Source organism: Polypterus senegalus, chromosome 16 (genome assembly GCF_016835505.1).
Source record: "Polypterus senegalus isolate Bchr_013 chromosome 16, ASM1683550v1, whole genome shotgun sequence".
Taxonomy (NCBI): domain Eukaryota; kingdom Metazoa; phylum Chordata; class Cladistia; order Polypteriformes; family Polypteridae; genus Polypterus; species Polypterus senegalus.
In genome coordinates this window covers 83,059,213-83,076,360 of record NC_053169.1, presented here as the reverse complement: position 1 = coordinate 83,076,360, position 17,148 = coordinate 83,059,213, and the positions used below count along the sequence as shown (strand labels likewise).

At 40.1% G+C, this 17,148-nt stretch overlaps 1 protein-coding gene across 7 annotated transcripts in view; it reads left to right on the top strand.

Annotated features, from left to right (window-relative positions):
- Positions 1-17,148, top strand: part of LOC120516269 (echinoderm microtubule-associated protein-like 6) — a 347,341-nt gene that overhangs the window by 92,478 nt on the left and 237,715 nt on the right. For all 7 annotated transcript variants that reach the window (XM_039737818.1, XM_039737817.1, XM_039737816.1 and 4 more), the window contains exons 3-4: positions 11,340-11,438; positions 12,467-12,535. In XM_039737818.1, the coding sequence (XP_039593752.1) occupies positions 11,340-11,438; positions 12,467-12,535 (168 nt within the window). The remainder of the gene's footprint in view (positions 1-11,339; positions 11,439-12,466; positions 12,536-17,148) is intronic.

Below are 17,148 nucleotides of genomic sequence, written 5' to 3'. Positions count from 1 at the left end.
TAAAGAATTCACTGGGCTTGATTTTGTTTTCACTTCTGTTTCCAGCGATCGGTTCGTGCATTGTGGCAATGTTATTTTTCTTGGTGGTTTATTAAATTACGGATTTTTTCAAATGTTCATTTTTTTCCCTGTGCTTAAAACTCATTAAAAAAAGTGCTTTTAGCCAGCGGTTGGTAGCGCTATAGTGCGAACTACTGCAATGTTAGTTTTCTCTGTTGTTCAAGGTTTTCTTAGTGTTATTCAATGTTTTTACATTAGTTTACTATTACGCTGTGCATTCTATTGTTTAATTAACTATATTTGTGCTTAAAAACTTAAAAAATATATATATTTACATACAGTTCATATGGTCTGGAACGGATTAATTGTATTTACATACAATCATATGGGGGGAAATTGATTCGGTTCACGACCAAATCGGTTTACGACCAGCGTTTTGGAACAAATTATGGTCGTGAACCGAGGTTCTACTGTACAGTATTGGGTTGTTTTACTGCTGACTTTAAAATGGGTGGTCAAAGTGGGGAGGGTAAAGATGGTGATATACTGTATAAAATATATTGTATTTGCATATGCTCAGCAGGTTTGCAGGAGAAAACATAAGTTTTGAAACAAATCTATGAATGTATAGATCTGGGGATACCTTTGAAAATTGTAATGAGTGGTGACTGTAAGGGGCATGCTGAGGCTAGTGCTCAGTATTTATAAGGAGGTCCATTGGTGTTTACTTCAGTACAAAGAATGTCATGGTTAAGAAGATTCTTTAGTCTGGTGATGCAATGGAAATAATTGTGTGCAGCACATGGTTTAAGAAAAGAAATCAAGTTGGTGACATATGAATCTGACGCTGGAGAGGAACATTAATTGGGACATGGTTAAAAAATGTGAGGGCGATTTCTGGACAAGATTGTGTATCACAACATTTATTGGTTGTAGGAGATCTTCTAGTCAGAGTCATGAAGAAGGTAAGAGATAGTATGTACAAGGGTTGAAAGTCTAGAAGTTGAAGGAGAAGGGAATGGTAAAATGGCCTGTATTTGATATAGCGCCTAACTAGAGTTCAAGAACCCCCCTAGGCGCTTTACAACACAACAGTCATTCACCCATTCACACACACATTCATACGCTGGTGATGATAAGCTACTATGTAGCCACAGCTGCCCTGGGGCACACTGACAGAAGTGAGGCTGCCGAACACTGGCGCCACCAATCCTTCCGACCACCACCAGCAGGCAAGGTAGGTTAAGTGTCTTGCCCAAGGACACAACAGCTGCATTCTCATGCCGGGAGCCAGGATCGAACCTGCGACCCTCCGATTGCTGGAACCACCCGCTCTACCGACTGAGCTACTGCTGCCCCTAAAGTACAATATGAGAAGAAAAATTTGCTAAAATTGAAACACTGGTAGCAAGAGGTGGGCCGGCGCCCTGCCCGGGGTTTGTTTCCTGCCTTGCACCCTATGTTGGCTGGGATTGGCTCCAGCAGACCCCCGTGACCCTGTAGTCAGGATATAGTGGGTTGGATAATGGATGGATGGTAGCAAGAGGGAATGGTGTTTAACAATCGTGTGAATTGATAGTGGGAAGTGATGAATGTCTACTTGAAAAAAAATAACTTTCTAATTGGTGGTGACACACACTGTAACACACTGCTTAATGAGTTGCAAATGGTGCTGTCATCTAAACGTTTTAAGGTGTGACAAATACTGAGATTTTAAACGTTTTCTTAAGGGCATAAATAATTGTTTTTAAAGTCCACCAAATTATTCTTGTTGCCTCTTTCGATTCACAAAGCTAGTGGTTGAGTACCTAAATACCGCTAAATGTTTTGACTCTCGGCAAGTCACTTAACAAATCTGTGCACTTATTTTCTAAATAAAAGTCAACAATTGTACCACAGCTATGTACTTAAAATGGTGCTCACCTTATGACACCACTGTGTAACCATTGTTGTGTTTTTGAATTTTTTTAAATATTTTTTTAAATTAAGTAATGTGGCATTTTAATTTTAATCTCCAATTGCCACTGCTCAAAAAGCAAAACATAATGCCATCATTTATTCAGAAATTTTAAAGATGGGGTTCTTTAACTTTTTAATCTGAGGACCAAACACGAAAATCGGTATACTGTAATACTAATACCATAATGACAGCAGAGTCAAACACAGACAAATAACAATGGCACATATAATAAAAAAGTACATGTTTTTGTTTCTATTCAAGGATATTTTCCACCTATTACTGAAAGAGAAAACTGTAAAGAAAAAAAAAACATTGTTAATAAACAATAGTTATCATACAAAACAGAATAGATTTCAAAGGCATATCTCTGCCATTGTAAATAATTAATGTAAGCTTTGTCAAAGCTTAGAGAAATGAATTCTTTATAATGGCCGTGGCGCAAGGATATGATGATTTTTTGAGAGAACAGTATGAATTGTCACTTAACGTAGTCACCAGACTCATGGTGCCAGATAAGGAATAAAAAAATAATAAACAGTTTATCTATCTTGTCATAAGAAATTGTTTTTAAAATAATGATCTTCACCATTAACAATATCCATCCATCCATCGTCTAACCCGCTGAATCCGAATACAGGGTCACGGGGGTCTGCTGGAGCCAATCCCAGCCAACACAGGGCACAAGGCAGGAACCAATCCTGGGCAGGGTGCCAACCCACCGCAGGACACACACACCAAGCACACACACGGGACAATTTAGAATTGCCAATCCACCTAACCTGCATGTCTTTGGATTGTGGGAGGAAACCGGAGTGCCCGGAGGAAACCCACGCAGGCACGGGGAGAACATGCAAACTCCATGCAGGGAGGACCCGGGAAGCGAACCCAGGTCTCCTAACTGCGAGGCAGCAGCGCTACCACTGCGCCACCGTGCCGCCCCCATTAACAATATAGTTTTCTAAATAAGTTTGCAAATTGTTCAGTTTCTTCCACTTTTGAGCTAACAATTCAATAAAGTGAATACATAGTTAAGTCACATAGCTGATTTATTAAAAAAACATGTGCACTTTGTATTTTATAGAGGTGATAGGATAAATCTTGATGAAGAATTTGATGAATAGTTCAATTGAAAGGTTTAATGCTACTGACTGACCGTGTCCTCTCTACAGTTTGTTTTGATTTTTCTGATGTTCTTACAGTTCAGTTCATTCACAATACCTATAGATTTGATTTTATTGTGACGCTTTTAAACACTGTTACAAGACGGAATTCTTCCTTGCTGAGACACATTAAACTTAATACGAAATGTTCTTTGCACCTCTTACAGATTTAAATTCAGCATATGCCGTAACAGCAAACACGTGACGAGCCCCCAACCAGTTGTCCATGGTCACTGTAATGGAATGTAGTGCACAACACTTTCATGGCACTATATATACTTCCAGCTTATTGACTCATTCCTAACAATCCCCTAAAATGTGTTATATCTTTGTGCTGCACTCCACCTATTTAACATTTCAAATAAGCTTGCCTGTGTCATTACCTTCTCTCTTCCCCCTTTCTTATATGTGTCTTTGTCAGTCATCTCAGTTTGATTTTAGAGTGGTGGTTTGTGGGTACTATTTATTATATTTTTGGATTATAGGAATGAAAGCTCTCTGTGAGCTATGTTTATAGTCATGGATCGCTTACTACAGCAGTAAATGGTACAATAAATAGAGGGTGGTAATCTCACTCACCACAGAATTTATGCATGGATGAGCTCTGCTAAGTTTACTACACAATCATGTGCCAACGCATCAGAAATATGTCCTTGGGTCGCCACCCATAGTTTAAGAAACACTAAAGGCATTCCTATCTCTCTAGCCTAAACTTAAATATCTCTTTCCTAATATACAACAGCAAGTTTAAATTTAAATACAACAATAAAATAGTAGACACAATGCAATGGTAATTCAAAAAGACTAATCTGAGCAAATAGTGTGATTACTGGAAGTTGTGGTTTATACCAGTTGGAATGAGTGGAAGGCAGGAATTAAGCCTAAACATGGTTACACTTTGTCACTAGACAATCACATAAACCAAACCAAACCTTTATCCTAGTCTTGCATCCACAAACAGCATGTTTTCGGGCTGCAGAAGAAAAACGGAATCACTAAAAGCTAATATGAGTATGGCATACAGTGAAAGCTTAATGAAGAATCCTGGCCAAAACCGAAGCTAGAATTAAAACACTGTGAGGCCAAAACACTGCAGTACCTGCTCATTGGACATTTAGACTAGTTTAAAGATACATCCAAAGATGCATGCCCTGGGAAACATTAGTGATGTTTCCTGAGGTCATGGGATGTTTCTGGTCTCGCAACATCAGACACTCTCACTCAGGTGACCCAGCCAGGGATGAACAGGCCCTAGATTGTGTCCCAGCAGCAATAGCCTACCATTCAGACCTCTTGATCCAAAGCCACCTGGAGGTCCTCTGTACAGCCCATATGGTGAACTTTATAGGTCTCCTTTTTGTAGTTCCTGTGATGCCAAGCAGGGTGTGGACCTTGCATAAAGAGCAGCCAGCAAAGCCTCTACACCTAACCTCAGTGGGCTTGCAACAAACATTCCAGCCACCACTTCGGCACTGCTCCACCAGCTCATGGTATTTGGACCACTTTTATTTGTTAGCCTCTTCAATGCAGTCCTCCCAAGGGACTGTCAACTCCACTATAAGCACCTGCTTTGAAGAGGCAGATGATATAGCGGGTTGGATAATGGATGGATGGATGTTAACACCACGTGTGGCCTCAAAGATGTTGGTGTAACGTGGTCTGGGAACTTGAGCTGTCTGCCCAAGTCTACTCGCAATTCCCAGTGCAACGCTGAGGTGAGCAGGCCAGCTGCTACTGAAGGCTATATATAGTAGGAAAAAATAATGAAAGAGACTTGAAATCAAGCTAGAGACCATGCATTATCACATATTGCTTACTTAAAGTCCTGGTGGAGAGTGACAGAATGTTAACTTTATATATACTTTTACAATTCATTCACATTTTAGAAACAATTTAGTTTGAATGGAATTTTAAAAATATGATGGCAAAACACTAACATTTGATTGTGCTCATTCAGAGTAATTTATGGTAAATGCAAAAATGTGTCTGTATACAGTTTATGATCTGAGAATTGTACAAAACAGTCTTCTTCATCTAAAGCATTCTCACCTTCATATGGGAGTCGCTATTTTTGACCAGCCTCCTTCGTTCTCATCTGTTGTACGCTTCCTCGCTTGATACCCCTTTCTCACATAGATGCCCCTTAACATAATCCATCCACTTTGTCTTTGGTTATCCTCTTCTCTGTCTTGACGCCTCCATATCTAAGATTCTTCCCCACACATTGTTACTCCCTCTTCTCTGTACATGCTACAGCTCGGTATCAGCACTAATACCCCAATTCCAATTCACAATGCCCCAATTTGATTTGATGCTGATTTTATCTTGATTGAATTAGTGTGCACTAATATATTTTAAGTGCTGGACTTTTTAGAGAAAACTTAACCATACATAGACAACATTAATATAATGTGACAGATTTGAGTAACACTTTATTTGAAGGGTGTCTGTGTAATGACATCATAACATATACATAAACATGGAATTACATTTAAGAAGAAATACTTGATTAGTAATTCGTAATTAACATCGGTATTTGGAAGATGTAGAACAAAATTTCACTGCTCTTTAAAAAAAAAAAAAAAATTTCACAGCACAAAATTCACCATAATTTAACTAATGCACATATCACCACATCAGAGTTCACATGTATTGTTGGGGGTTGGGGGGTAGATGTGGTGGCATCTACATTATAAAACATCTACATTATCTTACAAAGAATATTATAAAATAATCAAATATTGCTTCTTAAATAATAAATGTTACTCAGTAACCTATTTGTATGTTATGAATCTCCATGTAGACACCCTTCAACTAAACTCTTAGCCAGATTTATTTCCCTATTGGATATTTAAAATAACCTTGAATTAGTTAAAATTAAAGATACTGTACAGCAGGAATATAATTCTTCAGTTGCTCACTTGTAGCAGTCACGTTAATCAGTCTTGAAAATGTGTCATCACAGTTCCTCCTCAGACAAAAGCAGGCATTTTAAAATGAGGATCTAGAGCTGATGCTTGTTGACAGCAGCATGGAATGAATGGAACACAAACGAAAAATAACTGGCCATCGTGACCAATAATGCTGCTATTATGGAGCTACTTCAAATCAGCTGCTTTGCTTGCAGGCTGCTGTAATAATTCCGATTGCCCGCTTGCTTTGCCAGGTGAGGTGCATTGTAAACTTTTTCCACAGTAGCAGTACAGCTACCTACACGCTTAAAGAAAAGCATTGTTTATGGAACTTTCCAGCATACAAACTTGTTATTGATGTGGTCACGCAATACAACAGCGCACTGGAAATGCAAGAAAGGTTTTTGGAACATCCAGCCATCTCAGCAGTTCTGCATATAGGCAGTGAGGTTACTCCCAATGTGGCTGGCATGTAGCATGCTTGTCTGCAACACATCTGCCATGGGTGCCCAGTCCTTTTTGATGTGTGATTGTCACGTTGGAATCTGCTGCCATGGATGTTCCCTCATTTTCAACAATGTTGCAGGGTCTCTTATCTTTAGAGATAAAAACCATTATAGATTGTTATTTTTTGGGCAGGAGACAAATTAAACAGAAGCTTAGAGCTATACACTGGAGATGGCGTGGATTGTTTAGGCTCTACTTATGTTGACTGATAATTATTGTTGTAACACAACAAACATAATGACATCTGAGTTGCACAGCTTACATATGGCTTTGCTTTTATCCAGTTGTTCTTTACTGATGCACCATTTGAATCTTTAGTATGTCCACACATCTGGTTTAAGTGTCAAAGATGCTGATTTCTGTTAAAGAGGACATACCATTTTATGTGAGACCAGTAACATCGCACTGCACAATAACGTGCAGTGAATATACTTTACTTAAACATTCCTAGTTTTCCTACTCTTTCTTTGTACGTTTAGCATTCATTTGCTCAGAGGTTGACACGCTTGCTGCTTCCTGACCAGCTCTGCTTTTCTCCACCTTAGTGGGCCGCTTCTTCCCTTCTTTTGTCGGCATCTTTTCGTGTTAAAACTGATTAAGTCAGTGTTTGTGTTGCGATTACTTAGTTTGTTTTCCTTCATTTTTCACTTAAGCTGGCACTTAAGTCTTCAATCTGCCTCAAGAATGATTTAAGTTATGAAGAGGTAAAGGAAGTGACGGCGAAGGTGGTAGGGATGAGAACGGCGCCCATACAATATTTTTCCACAATCTGTTCCAAGGTGAACATTGCATCTCATGTACCTTTTCCTGGAATAAATCCAAACTGCTCTTCCGCATCTTGGTCTCTCTTCTCAGCTTTTTATCAACAATTTATCCCAAAAATTTCAAATATGTGACATCAGATTTTTACTCCTATAATTTCTAGATCCTGGATGTCTCCCTTCTCCTTTATATAGGCATAATCACACTGCTTCTCCAGTGCTTTGACATTTTCTCTACACAATAGATCTTTCCTTACCCTTCCAGACTCTTCCATGCTTCTAACGGTGTCCCATCTTTCATCACCCCAGTCCCAAAGGTATCACGTCCTAGTGAGCTGAATGACTTCCGGCCTGTCGCTCTGACGTCAATGTATGATGAAGACCATGGAGCGGCTGCCGCTTCACCACCTGAGGCCACAGGTCTGCCATGCACTCAACCCTCTGCAGTTCGCATACCAGGAGAAGTATGGTGCGGAGGATGCCATCATCTACATGCTACACCGATCCCTCTCCCACTTGGACAGAGGCAGTGGTGCTGTAAGAATTATGTTTCTGGACTTCTCTAGCGCCTTCAACACCATCCAACCTTTGCTTCTTAGGGACAACCTCACAGAGATGGGAGTAGATTCATACCTGGTGGCATGGATCGTGGATTATCTTATAGACAGACCTCAGAATGTGCGTCTCGGGAAATGCAGGTCTGACATTGTGGTCAGCAGCACAGGAGTGCCGCAGGGGACTGTACTTTTTCCGGTCCTGTTCAGCCTATATACATCAGACTTCCAATACGACTCGTAGTCCTGCCACGTGCAAAAGTTCGCTGTGGACACTGCTATCATGGGCTGCATCAGGAGTGGGCAGGAGGAGGAGTATAGGAAGATAATCAAGGACTTTGTTAAATGGTGCGACTCAAACCACTTACACCTGAACACCAGCAAAACCAAGGAGCTGGTGGTGAATTTTAGGAGGCCCAGGCCCCTCATGGACCCTGTGATCTTCAGTGTTGACTGTGTGCAGAGGGTGCAGACCTATAAATACCTGGAAGCGCAGCTGGATGATAAATTGGACTGGACTGCCAATGCTGATGCTCTGTTCAAGAGAGGACAGAGCCGACTATACTTCCTTAGAAGGCTGGCGCCCTTCAACATCTGCAATAAGATGTTGCAGATGTTCGATCAGACTGTTGTGTTTTTATCAGTATGCTGCTGCTGGAGTATGTGAGTTTCCCCTTGGGATTAATCTATCTATCTCTATCTCATGTGCCTTTCCATTCTTCTTTCTTTCCTGTGCCTGTTTTACATCTTCATTATATTCCATGTTGTTATACCCACATTTGCCATCTTCAAATATTGCCCTTGAATTTTCCTCATTCAACAGATTCTCAAAGTATGTTTTCCACCTTTCCTTTTTTGAATACATATTTCTTGGTACAACTCATTAATTCTTTATCCCTTTGAAATGGGTAAGATCTTTAGTTGCACAAGCAACTTTCAATCTTCTTAATATCACTTTCTCCCCCTTCTGGCTATCCAGTTCCCTGCATACCTCATCCAGTGCTTGCTCTTTTGTTGTTGCTACTGCTCTTCTTTTATCCTTATTTATTCTCTTATTTTCGTACTGTCTTTTTCCATTCCTGTTTTCCCCATGTTCTCTTTGGGTCCTTTTTAGCCAGCAGTGCTGCTTGTACCACTCCATTCCACCACTCTCTCTTTGTCTGTTAGGGGTTGGGGATGTTTACTAGTACTTTACCCACACTTGGTCATTATTCTGTCACTTGTCCTCCCTACACCTACCAAATTTTCCTTCACTTTGCTTGATACTACTAAATCTTCTCCAAGCCTTTTTTTATTCCTTTGCTTCGCTATACAATATTCTATAATCTGCTCCTATTTCTCTTGCTTTGTCGCCCTTCCACCTTTTCTCCTTCATATACAACACTCCTGTTTCCCTTCACTCCATCACCGGCATTAAGCAAACTCCTGTCAATTATGAATAATCCACTGCATCCACTGAACAGTGTCATCTCCAGGCAGAGGAGTAGCTTCAGTGACAGACTTTTGTCACTGTCCTGTTCCACTGACAGATTGAGGAGATCGTTCCTCCCCCACACTATCCAACTCTTCAATTCCACCCGGAGGAGTAAATGCTAACATTAATTTTATTTTTATTTTTTTCATTTTTAATTACTATTTAATTTAATATTGTTTCTTTGTATCAGTATACTGCTGCTGGATTATGTGAATTTCCCCTTGGGATTAATAAAGTATCTATCTATCTATCTATCTATCTATCTATCTATCTATCTATCTATCTATCTATCTATCTATCTATCTATCTATCTATCTATCTATCTATCTATCTATCTATCTATCTATCTATCTATCTATCTATCTATCTATCTATCTATCTATCTATCTATCTATCTATCTATCTATCTATCACAGTATTTCTCTTCCTCTACCTGTCAAGTTGTCTACATTAATAGTGCCTACTCTAAAATTTAGAGCTCACTTCTTTTGTCATGCTCTTCTCTGTCAAAGTATCCCTTTGCCTATTTTCATTAGGGGTCAGGCAAGATCCCGTGCTTTGCTTACGAGGGACACACTACCCTTTCTTGAATCTAATGGTAGACTAGTCAATTTGTTTTGGTTTTTGTGAGAGTTTTATTGATCCTATTTCCTTACGCCAACCACAGTTTTTGGTGGGAGGCCTAGCTTTTGACTAAAAAGTCAAAAAATAGTTAGGCAGTATAGCTTGGTGGTATTTCTCTTACCATACACAGGCTGTATGGACTAGTCTATTTTGACTAGGAGAAAATAGCCCAGTAGTTTCTAATTGACCTCTTGACGGTTTAAAATCAGTTTTCTTTCTCCGAGATGAAGCTGTCTGCCAAGGTTGATACGCCAGGTCTGGTCATAATCTACTGCAGTTTAGCCTGGGACATCAAGGAGCCTAGTTTACTATGGTGTGCCATGTGCAGGCATTGCAATAGTCTTGCTGTTAATAGAGGCTATGTACACGTATGAAGGGCTTATGAACTCTGTCTTCTTTTCACTGTACAGACCTAGCTGGCAGTCTAACAATCAGTCTCAGACACTAAACACGTACTAAAAGCCTATATCTATAAAACACCATGGCACACAAAACAATATTAATATGAAATAAATAATATAAGTGCATTTGGTGTGATATTTAAAAGTGCTCTATGCTATTTGAGTCAATTTAAAGCTTTCATTGCTGAGTTTAGCTTCTTTTTTTATTCTGTAATTGCTGGCATTTATGAAATAAACTTAGTTTTAACTGTTTATACTGCTTTAAAGTACATCCCTGTTTCTGTGTAATACTTGAAGTTTACACAATATTTATAACATCCATGCATCTATCCATATTTTGTCTGTTATTATTTTTATTGTTCTAAGTGAGTTACATAGTGCAAGTTCCAGTTTTAGTGGCAGTAAGCGCAAGGCCAGAACCAAACTTTAAAATTTAGTTTAATGGGTTTATTTCATCCATCCATCTATCCATCCATTTTCTAACCCGCTGAATCCGAATACAGGGTCACGGGGGTCTGCTGGAGCCAATCCCAGCCAACACAGGGCACAAGGCAGGAACCAATCCTGGGCAGGGTGCCAACCCACCACAGGACACACACAAACACACCCACACACTTGGGCCAATTTAGAATCGCCAATCCACCTAACCAGCATGTCTTTGGACTGTGGGAGGAAACCGGAGCGCCCGGAGGAAACCCACGCAGACACGGGGAGAACGGGTTTATTTCATTATTATTCTAATCCAGTCTGGACACTGCTTCTGTGGAGTCCTCGTTGTCTTCCTGTGTTTGACTGACTGGGAGTTTCTCTGGGTAAACCAGTTCTCCTTATACTTGTGAAAGACGGACATGCTAATTTTATTGGTAACCCTAAATTGACCCCTTATGATGGATTAACACCCAGTTTAGCACCAAAAATTGGTTCCAGTATTCAAAGTCATCATCCGCATCCTTTGCTTGATGGATGTTTTCTGTTTATTTTTCCAGAGACTTGCCTCTGTAGGATTGGATGCCAAAAATACAGTTTGTGTTTGGGACTGGAAAAAAGGAAAGGTACTCGCTACAGCAACTGGACACTCAGACAGGGTAAGTGCAGAAAGTTCTGTATTTTTAATGAGCTGTTCTCATAATATAATTGGCTTTAATTTTTTGTCCGCTGTGTTATTTTCATTGTTTAATCTGAATATGCAGTAGCTATGAACAGTTTAACTACTCTATAATCCAACATACTAAAAGTGATAATAGATTGTTTTTGTGATAGATGATAATGCCATATTCCGTAGCCAGCAAAAACTTCAAGGAGGATCTTCTCATCCTCCTTCCCAACAGTTAATGAAAGAATCTTAAAATGTTAAAATGTTAAAAAATACAACTTTTTCTATTTGCATTTTCATACTACTTTTTTATTGTAACTGCAGAGTTCATGTTGCAAATTTCCCCTGTATACATATAGCAAGATGTTCCTGTTTAACTAAAGCTACATCATTATGCTGCTCCAAACCACTTTAGTGGAATCTTTTTGGAATGTAGCGATATTTTATTTAGTCTTCTATCCCATCAAGTGATGGGTGGCGGATGTGATTGACAGTTTGACTCCAGCTATTGTACACTTACCCAGTTTGGTCCTGCCCTCAGGTGCATGGAGGTGTTGTTCTACATTTTATCTATGTGGTGCCACCTCGGTGGTGCCCTTGGCCCTGCCAGACCCTTGCCAGCTGGGCACCAATTGGCAATAAATTCAATAATTATCTAAGTAAATGTATATAATTCTGTTAAAGAACCCCAGTAGACATGCCTATTGGTTTTTAAATCAGTTTGACCAGTGTATGGATTAAATCCTTCAAATTTCAAAATTCTCCTTCAACAGAAGACTTGTTTGTCATGTAGACTGTTTTTTGGATTAAAAATCTGACATTTCAGGTTAACAGTCGGCAAATTACTTGTCTAATTAAACACAACTTAAGTATTTGGCTATCTTTGAGTACAGATATAACTAAATTAGTATTTAGTTATCTTTGAATACAGGTATAACTCATAGTAAGTTAACAATTGTTTTTATGGTATTCTTTTTGAAAACATATTTTTAATTTGTCACATTTCTGGAAATGTTTTAGATATTTGATATTGCATGGGATCCATATCAGCAGAACAGGCTTGTCAGCTGTGGTGTGAAACATATTAAAGTAAGTTGGACAGTTTATGTAAAAATATTGAAAAGGTAAAAGATAAAATTCTGTAATTAAATATACATTTGCTCTAACTTTGTTTATAATTTAAAGTAAAACCTGTGGTTTTTGTAATGTATGTGGTATTAGCCAGTACTCTTGTCTTCCTTTACTACTGAGTGATATTCAAATTAGTAAAGCTGTTGCCAGCATTAGAAATCCTATTTCTTTTCAAACTTTAACTTTTAAATAAGATGATATATTTTTTTCACAAGGAGTATAGCTTTGAGCTTATTGTGTGTTGCTTGTATGTTGCTTCTGCCAAGTCTGAAAGTCTGCTTTCCATAGCAATTGTATCTTCATTTTTTTACTAGTTCCCAGTTGTATGAAAACTGAATCGAATACAAAAGGGTTGTACAGGAGAAACATGATTATGTAAATCCTTTTGTACTTCCAAATATGAAAAGCTTCAATATCTGCTTTTTAAACGTTTATTTTCAATGAAAATAATTGGTCATTTGTAATCTTCTATCACTTGCTGTCTACATTTTATACTCACCATACCAACACTCGGAGCACTGCCGCTCCCCTCCTTGTATCCGCACCCTGCGTACACGGAAGCAGCGCAGGAAGTCCTGCTCCACCTCATTTCCCATTGAGGTCGGCTCGTCCCTCCATTCCCGCAGAGAGCAGCCCTCCACCACAAGTAAGCACACACGCTCACATGCTGCACTGTTTGGAAACCCAGTCTTCCTTTTCCAGGTCTTCCTTCCACTCTGGGTTGTCACCATAGGGTCTCTCTATGGCATACAGAGAGACCCTGTGCGGTCTGCACCCTTTCTGACATGCGTGAGACCATGGCCGGTATTTAAGGTGGGGCGCTCTGGGCGCTGGCACATGCAAGCCGGTCCCTCTTGTGCGCCTCAGCTGTTTCCACACGCACTGAGCAATCAGTCATCACAGCACAATCAACTGTTGGCCCTCCTGCTACTCGACTCCGTTCAGAATTATCCTGGGTCAATTCGCTAGGGGTTTCGTTTTTATTTATATATGAGTGGAGTGTCCCATGCTGAGCTTTTTCAGGTACTCCCGCGTCACCTTCAAGCGTACTTTGTCTGTCCTCTCCAACCTTTCTGCGGCCTGCCTCAGCATACTGATCACCTGTGGCAAAGACTGTACAGGTTGGAGAACGATCTCCAAGTACCATACAGCCGAGAGCAGGACATCTATTTCAGCCGGCAGTGAACTCTGGCTTGTCCACCGGCCGAGAGCCATTACACCTACGCAACTCCTGTGGAGGCTCCGTCAGGTGTTTCTTAGGAAGGCCATTCATCAGCCTCGCCTGTAACTAATCATCTGCGGGGATCTGACACACATCGACCATTCCCTTACTTGCTGTGGGGAGGGCAGTCCAAACCTCCACCACCCCCTCCTCCCTCTGGTTGTCTCCGATTGGGGTGTGGGAGTCCAGGCGTTTCTTCTCCAGTGCTCTTCCTTCATAGAGCAGCAGGTCTGGATTTTCCCCAGCTGATTTCTACGAGCTTTTTTTGGGTGGCTTTGGATATTCTCCTTCTAGAAAGTAGGTGTATGGGACTAAAAAATAACCATCCTCGTGTACTCTGTCCCTGGGCCCGACACCTACCTCGGAGCTCCTGCCTTCTGGACTGTGCTTATTCCGGCTGGCCTCTATTCCGGGTTTGCCGATCTGGGTGCTGCTTGAGACAGCAGGCAAGTGGCCACCTGCTGCTTTCAGACATCGCCTGGACCTTTTCACCCCCATCGGGCTGGAGCAGTGCTTCCATGGGCCTCGGAGTCTTTGGTGCAATCTGTCGTGCTGCTGCTTTATGTGCACACCTCGTGCCACTAAGCTGCCTCATGTGCCTCGTGCTGTCGTGTCAGGTTGGCCACAAGAATTATTTTAACGTGGGGCTCCTGCCTACAGATGGCCAGGAAGTCCCATCTAAGATGCCACTTGTGGACCACTGGGTGCGAACAGTCGCCCTAACCCGACACAGACAGGTGGAGATGCAAGTGCAGCACACAACACACTTTGATTTACAGAGGGGAGACACTTTTCTCGCTCCCCAGAGCACAGCAACAACGCACCACAGTACAAGTCTCAGTCGTCTCTTTGTCTTTGTCTGCCTACCTGCCTCCACTCCCTCTCTGGTAAGCTTTGTCCACCTCCTCCTGACTCTGGCTCCTTTTATTCAACTCCTGTGAGTGCTCCAGATGGCTTTGGTGGTTGTGGAAGTCTACTGTAGGGCTCTGAAACTCCCCCTAGTGGACCCCATGGAACCCAGCAGGGCTGTGCCAAACTCCAACTACCAGCACTCCCTCCTCGCAGATGCTTTCTCCCTCAGTCCTTCCATTCAGTTGAGGTCCTCGGCCTGGTAATGGACGTTGCCGCCCATCACAAATTCTTTTCAACAAAATGTAATGTTTTGACATAACCATTCATCTATCCATTTATTGAACCTATTTAATTAAGTTTTAGAACCTAACCTCATACATTCCACAAGGCAGAACACAATCAAGACTCAAGCCTGAGCTCCTCAGTGGTCCTCGAAAAATTACAAGACGAGAAACACTGAATGACCATGAATTTCTAATCACTAATACCTTTTTCTTGCATTTTAAGGCTTATCAGAGCAATAAAGCGAAGACAGCGTTTAAACCTTTTATGAAGTGTCTTTCCTTTTGTCCAGTAGATAGAATTGAACAGATCTTTTCAATATTATCTTCTGAAATAAATTAAATGACTGACCCATGACTGAGCTTTGCAGTAAATTTAGTTTATTCTTCACAGTGATGTTTTATAACATTATTACTATAGTGAGTGCGATGGGGATGCTACTGGGATGCCAACTTCAGTTCTAGTTGTATAATGCAGATTTTGAAATTTATGTAGCAAGTGAAAAACATCCTCCTTCAGACACTCCAGGCAATGGCAAGGTAACCTTAAAAAGGCTCACTTATTTCAGCTTAACTACATACAGGAAGATGACAATGACAGGACACTGTCCCAGTACCTGAATATTGTGATGATTCAGCTATGACCTGGACTGTAGATATGAATCATACTAGTTTCTGAATGGCAGCATTGGACTTATGATTTAGACTAATCTTCTACTGCTGTTTTCCTCCAAAAGTATTTTATCAATTAAACTGTTGTAATGCAAGAAGAAAGTAAAACTGAAAGTTGCTTAATTTGTAAAAGTAAGCTGCAATCACTTAGCATAGTATTTTATGTTTACTTTGTCAGTGACAAACAACTTTGATCAAGACTATTTCTCTAAATGATCCCCTTCCAAAAACAGGCTGCTGTCAGCTATGGAATTAGAGAGACGTACATCTCATGTCAAATAAGAGAAAATAACTCATTATAACATCAATATTCTTAAACAACTTATCTCCCCATTCAAGTTTGCCCATTGTTTTATCTTGGTAGAGTAATATATATTGCTGTATTTTCCTTATTGTATTATTAATATGTAGCCTTAGAATGCCTAATCTCACAGATTTACCACTGTCTATAAGGTATTATTATATATAAGTTATCCCCACCTTCCTTTCTATATCAATAACCTCAGGCAATTTGATGTAGTATTAAGACAAGCAGGAGTTAAGTTACACATAAAATGTATTATTGATAATATTCATAAATAATAACAAAATGCAAAGTACATTTGAATATTGGCAACCATGCAACCTGATAAAATGGTGATGTGCTGCTCAGGTGGCACACAGACTTGTAGTTACTTAAAATGTCTCTAGTTAAGGCATCATTGGTGCTCAGCTTTCAGCCACATGTCTGTTCAATATGGCTGATGAGCTGTGCTCTCCATTGTGTTGTCTTCTTCATCAGGTGTTAGTAACAGAGATGCTTCTTCATCATATGTTGGTTAGAGAAAGATACTTCTACATCATCACAGATTAGCAAGAGAGAGAATGTGGTTGAACAAGCAAATTTATGGGTTTTCTGTCCAACCCCTACAGCCAATAAGACATCATGGTACTTAAAGGCCTCCGAGACAAGCCAATTCCAAACGGCCATACCTCAGTGGGGGAAATAGAACATCTTAACACCTGCCCTCAAACCATATGTTAACGTAACCTGGCTTCCTTGCGGGTGTTGAAAGACTTTAGCAGAGAAATACTCATCAAACTGGTTTAAGACACATCCCCCAAATCCTGTCGTAAAATTACAAAGAGACTCCGAATGCCTCTCACCAAAGTAACACTAAATTACATTGCTTTGCCTAAATTACAAATAAAGACATACAAAACATTTATCAAGTTATATGCAAAATCTCACATCACAAAACCCATCTTACAGCGTCTGAGAGACTCCGAGACTATCAACATGAACTATAATGGGAAAAGTGAATAGAAAGAATAATCAACAAATCTGTCATTTACATAATTAAACTATACCCCACACAAAATATTTGTCCAGGTGCACACAAAACATAAGAAGTGCTGATTGAAATGTTCTTCTTTGTCTGCATTAAATAAGTGTATTAGAATTGTACTTGAAATAAGATGAGGACACAAATATTGGCATTCATACTCTATCATGAAAGGACAAATCCATAATGAAATGAAAGCAAATCCTTTGTAACACCCTA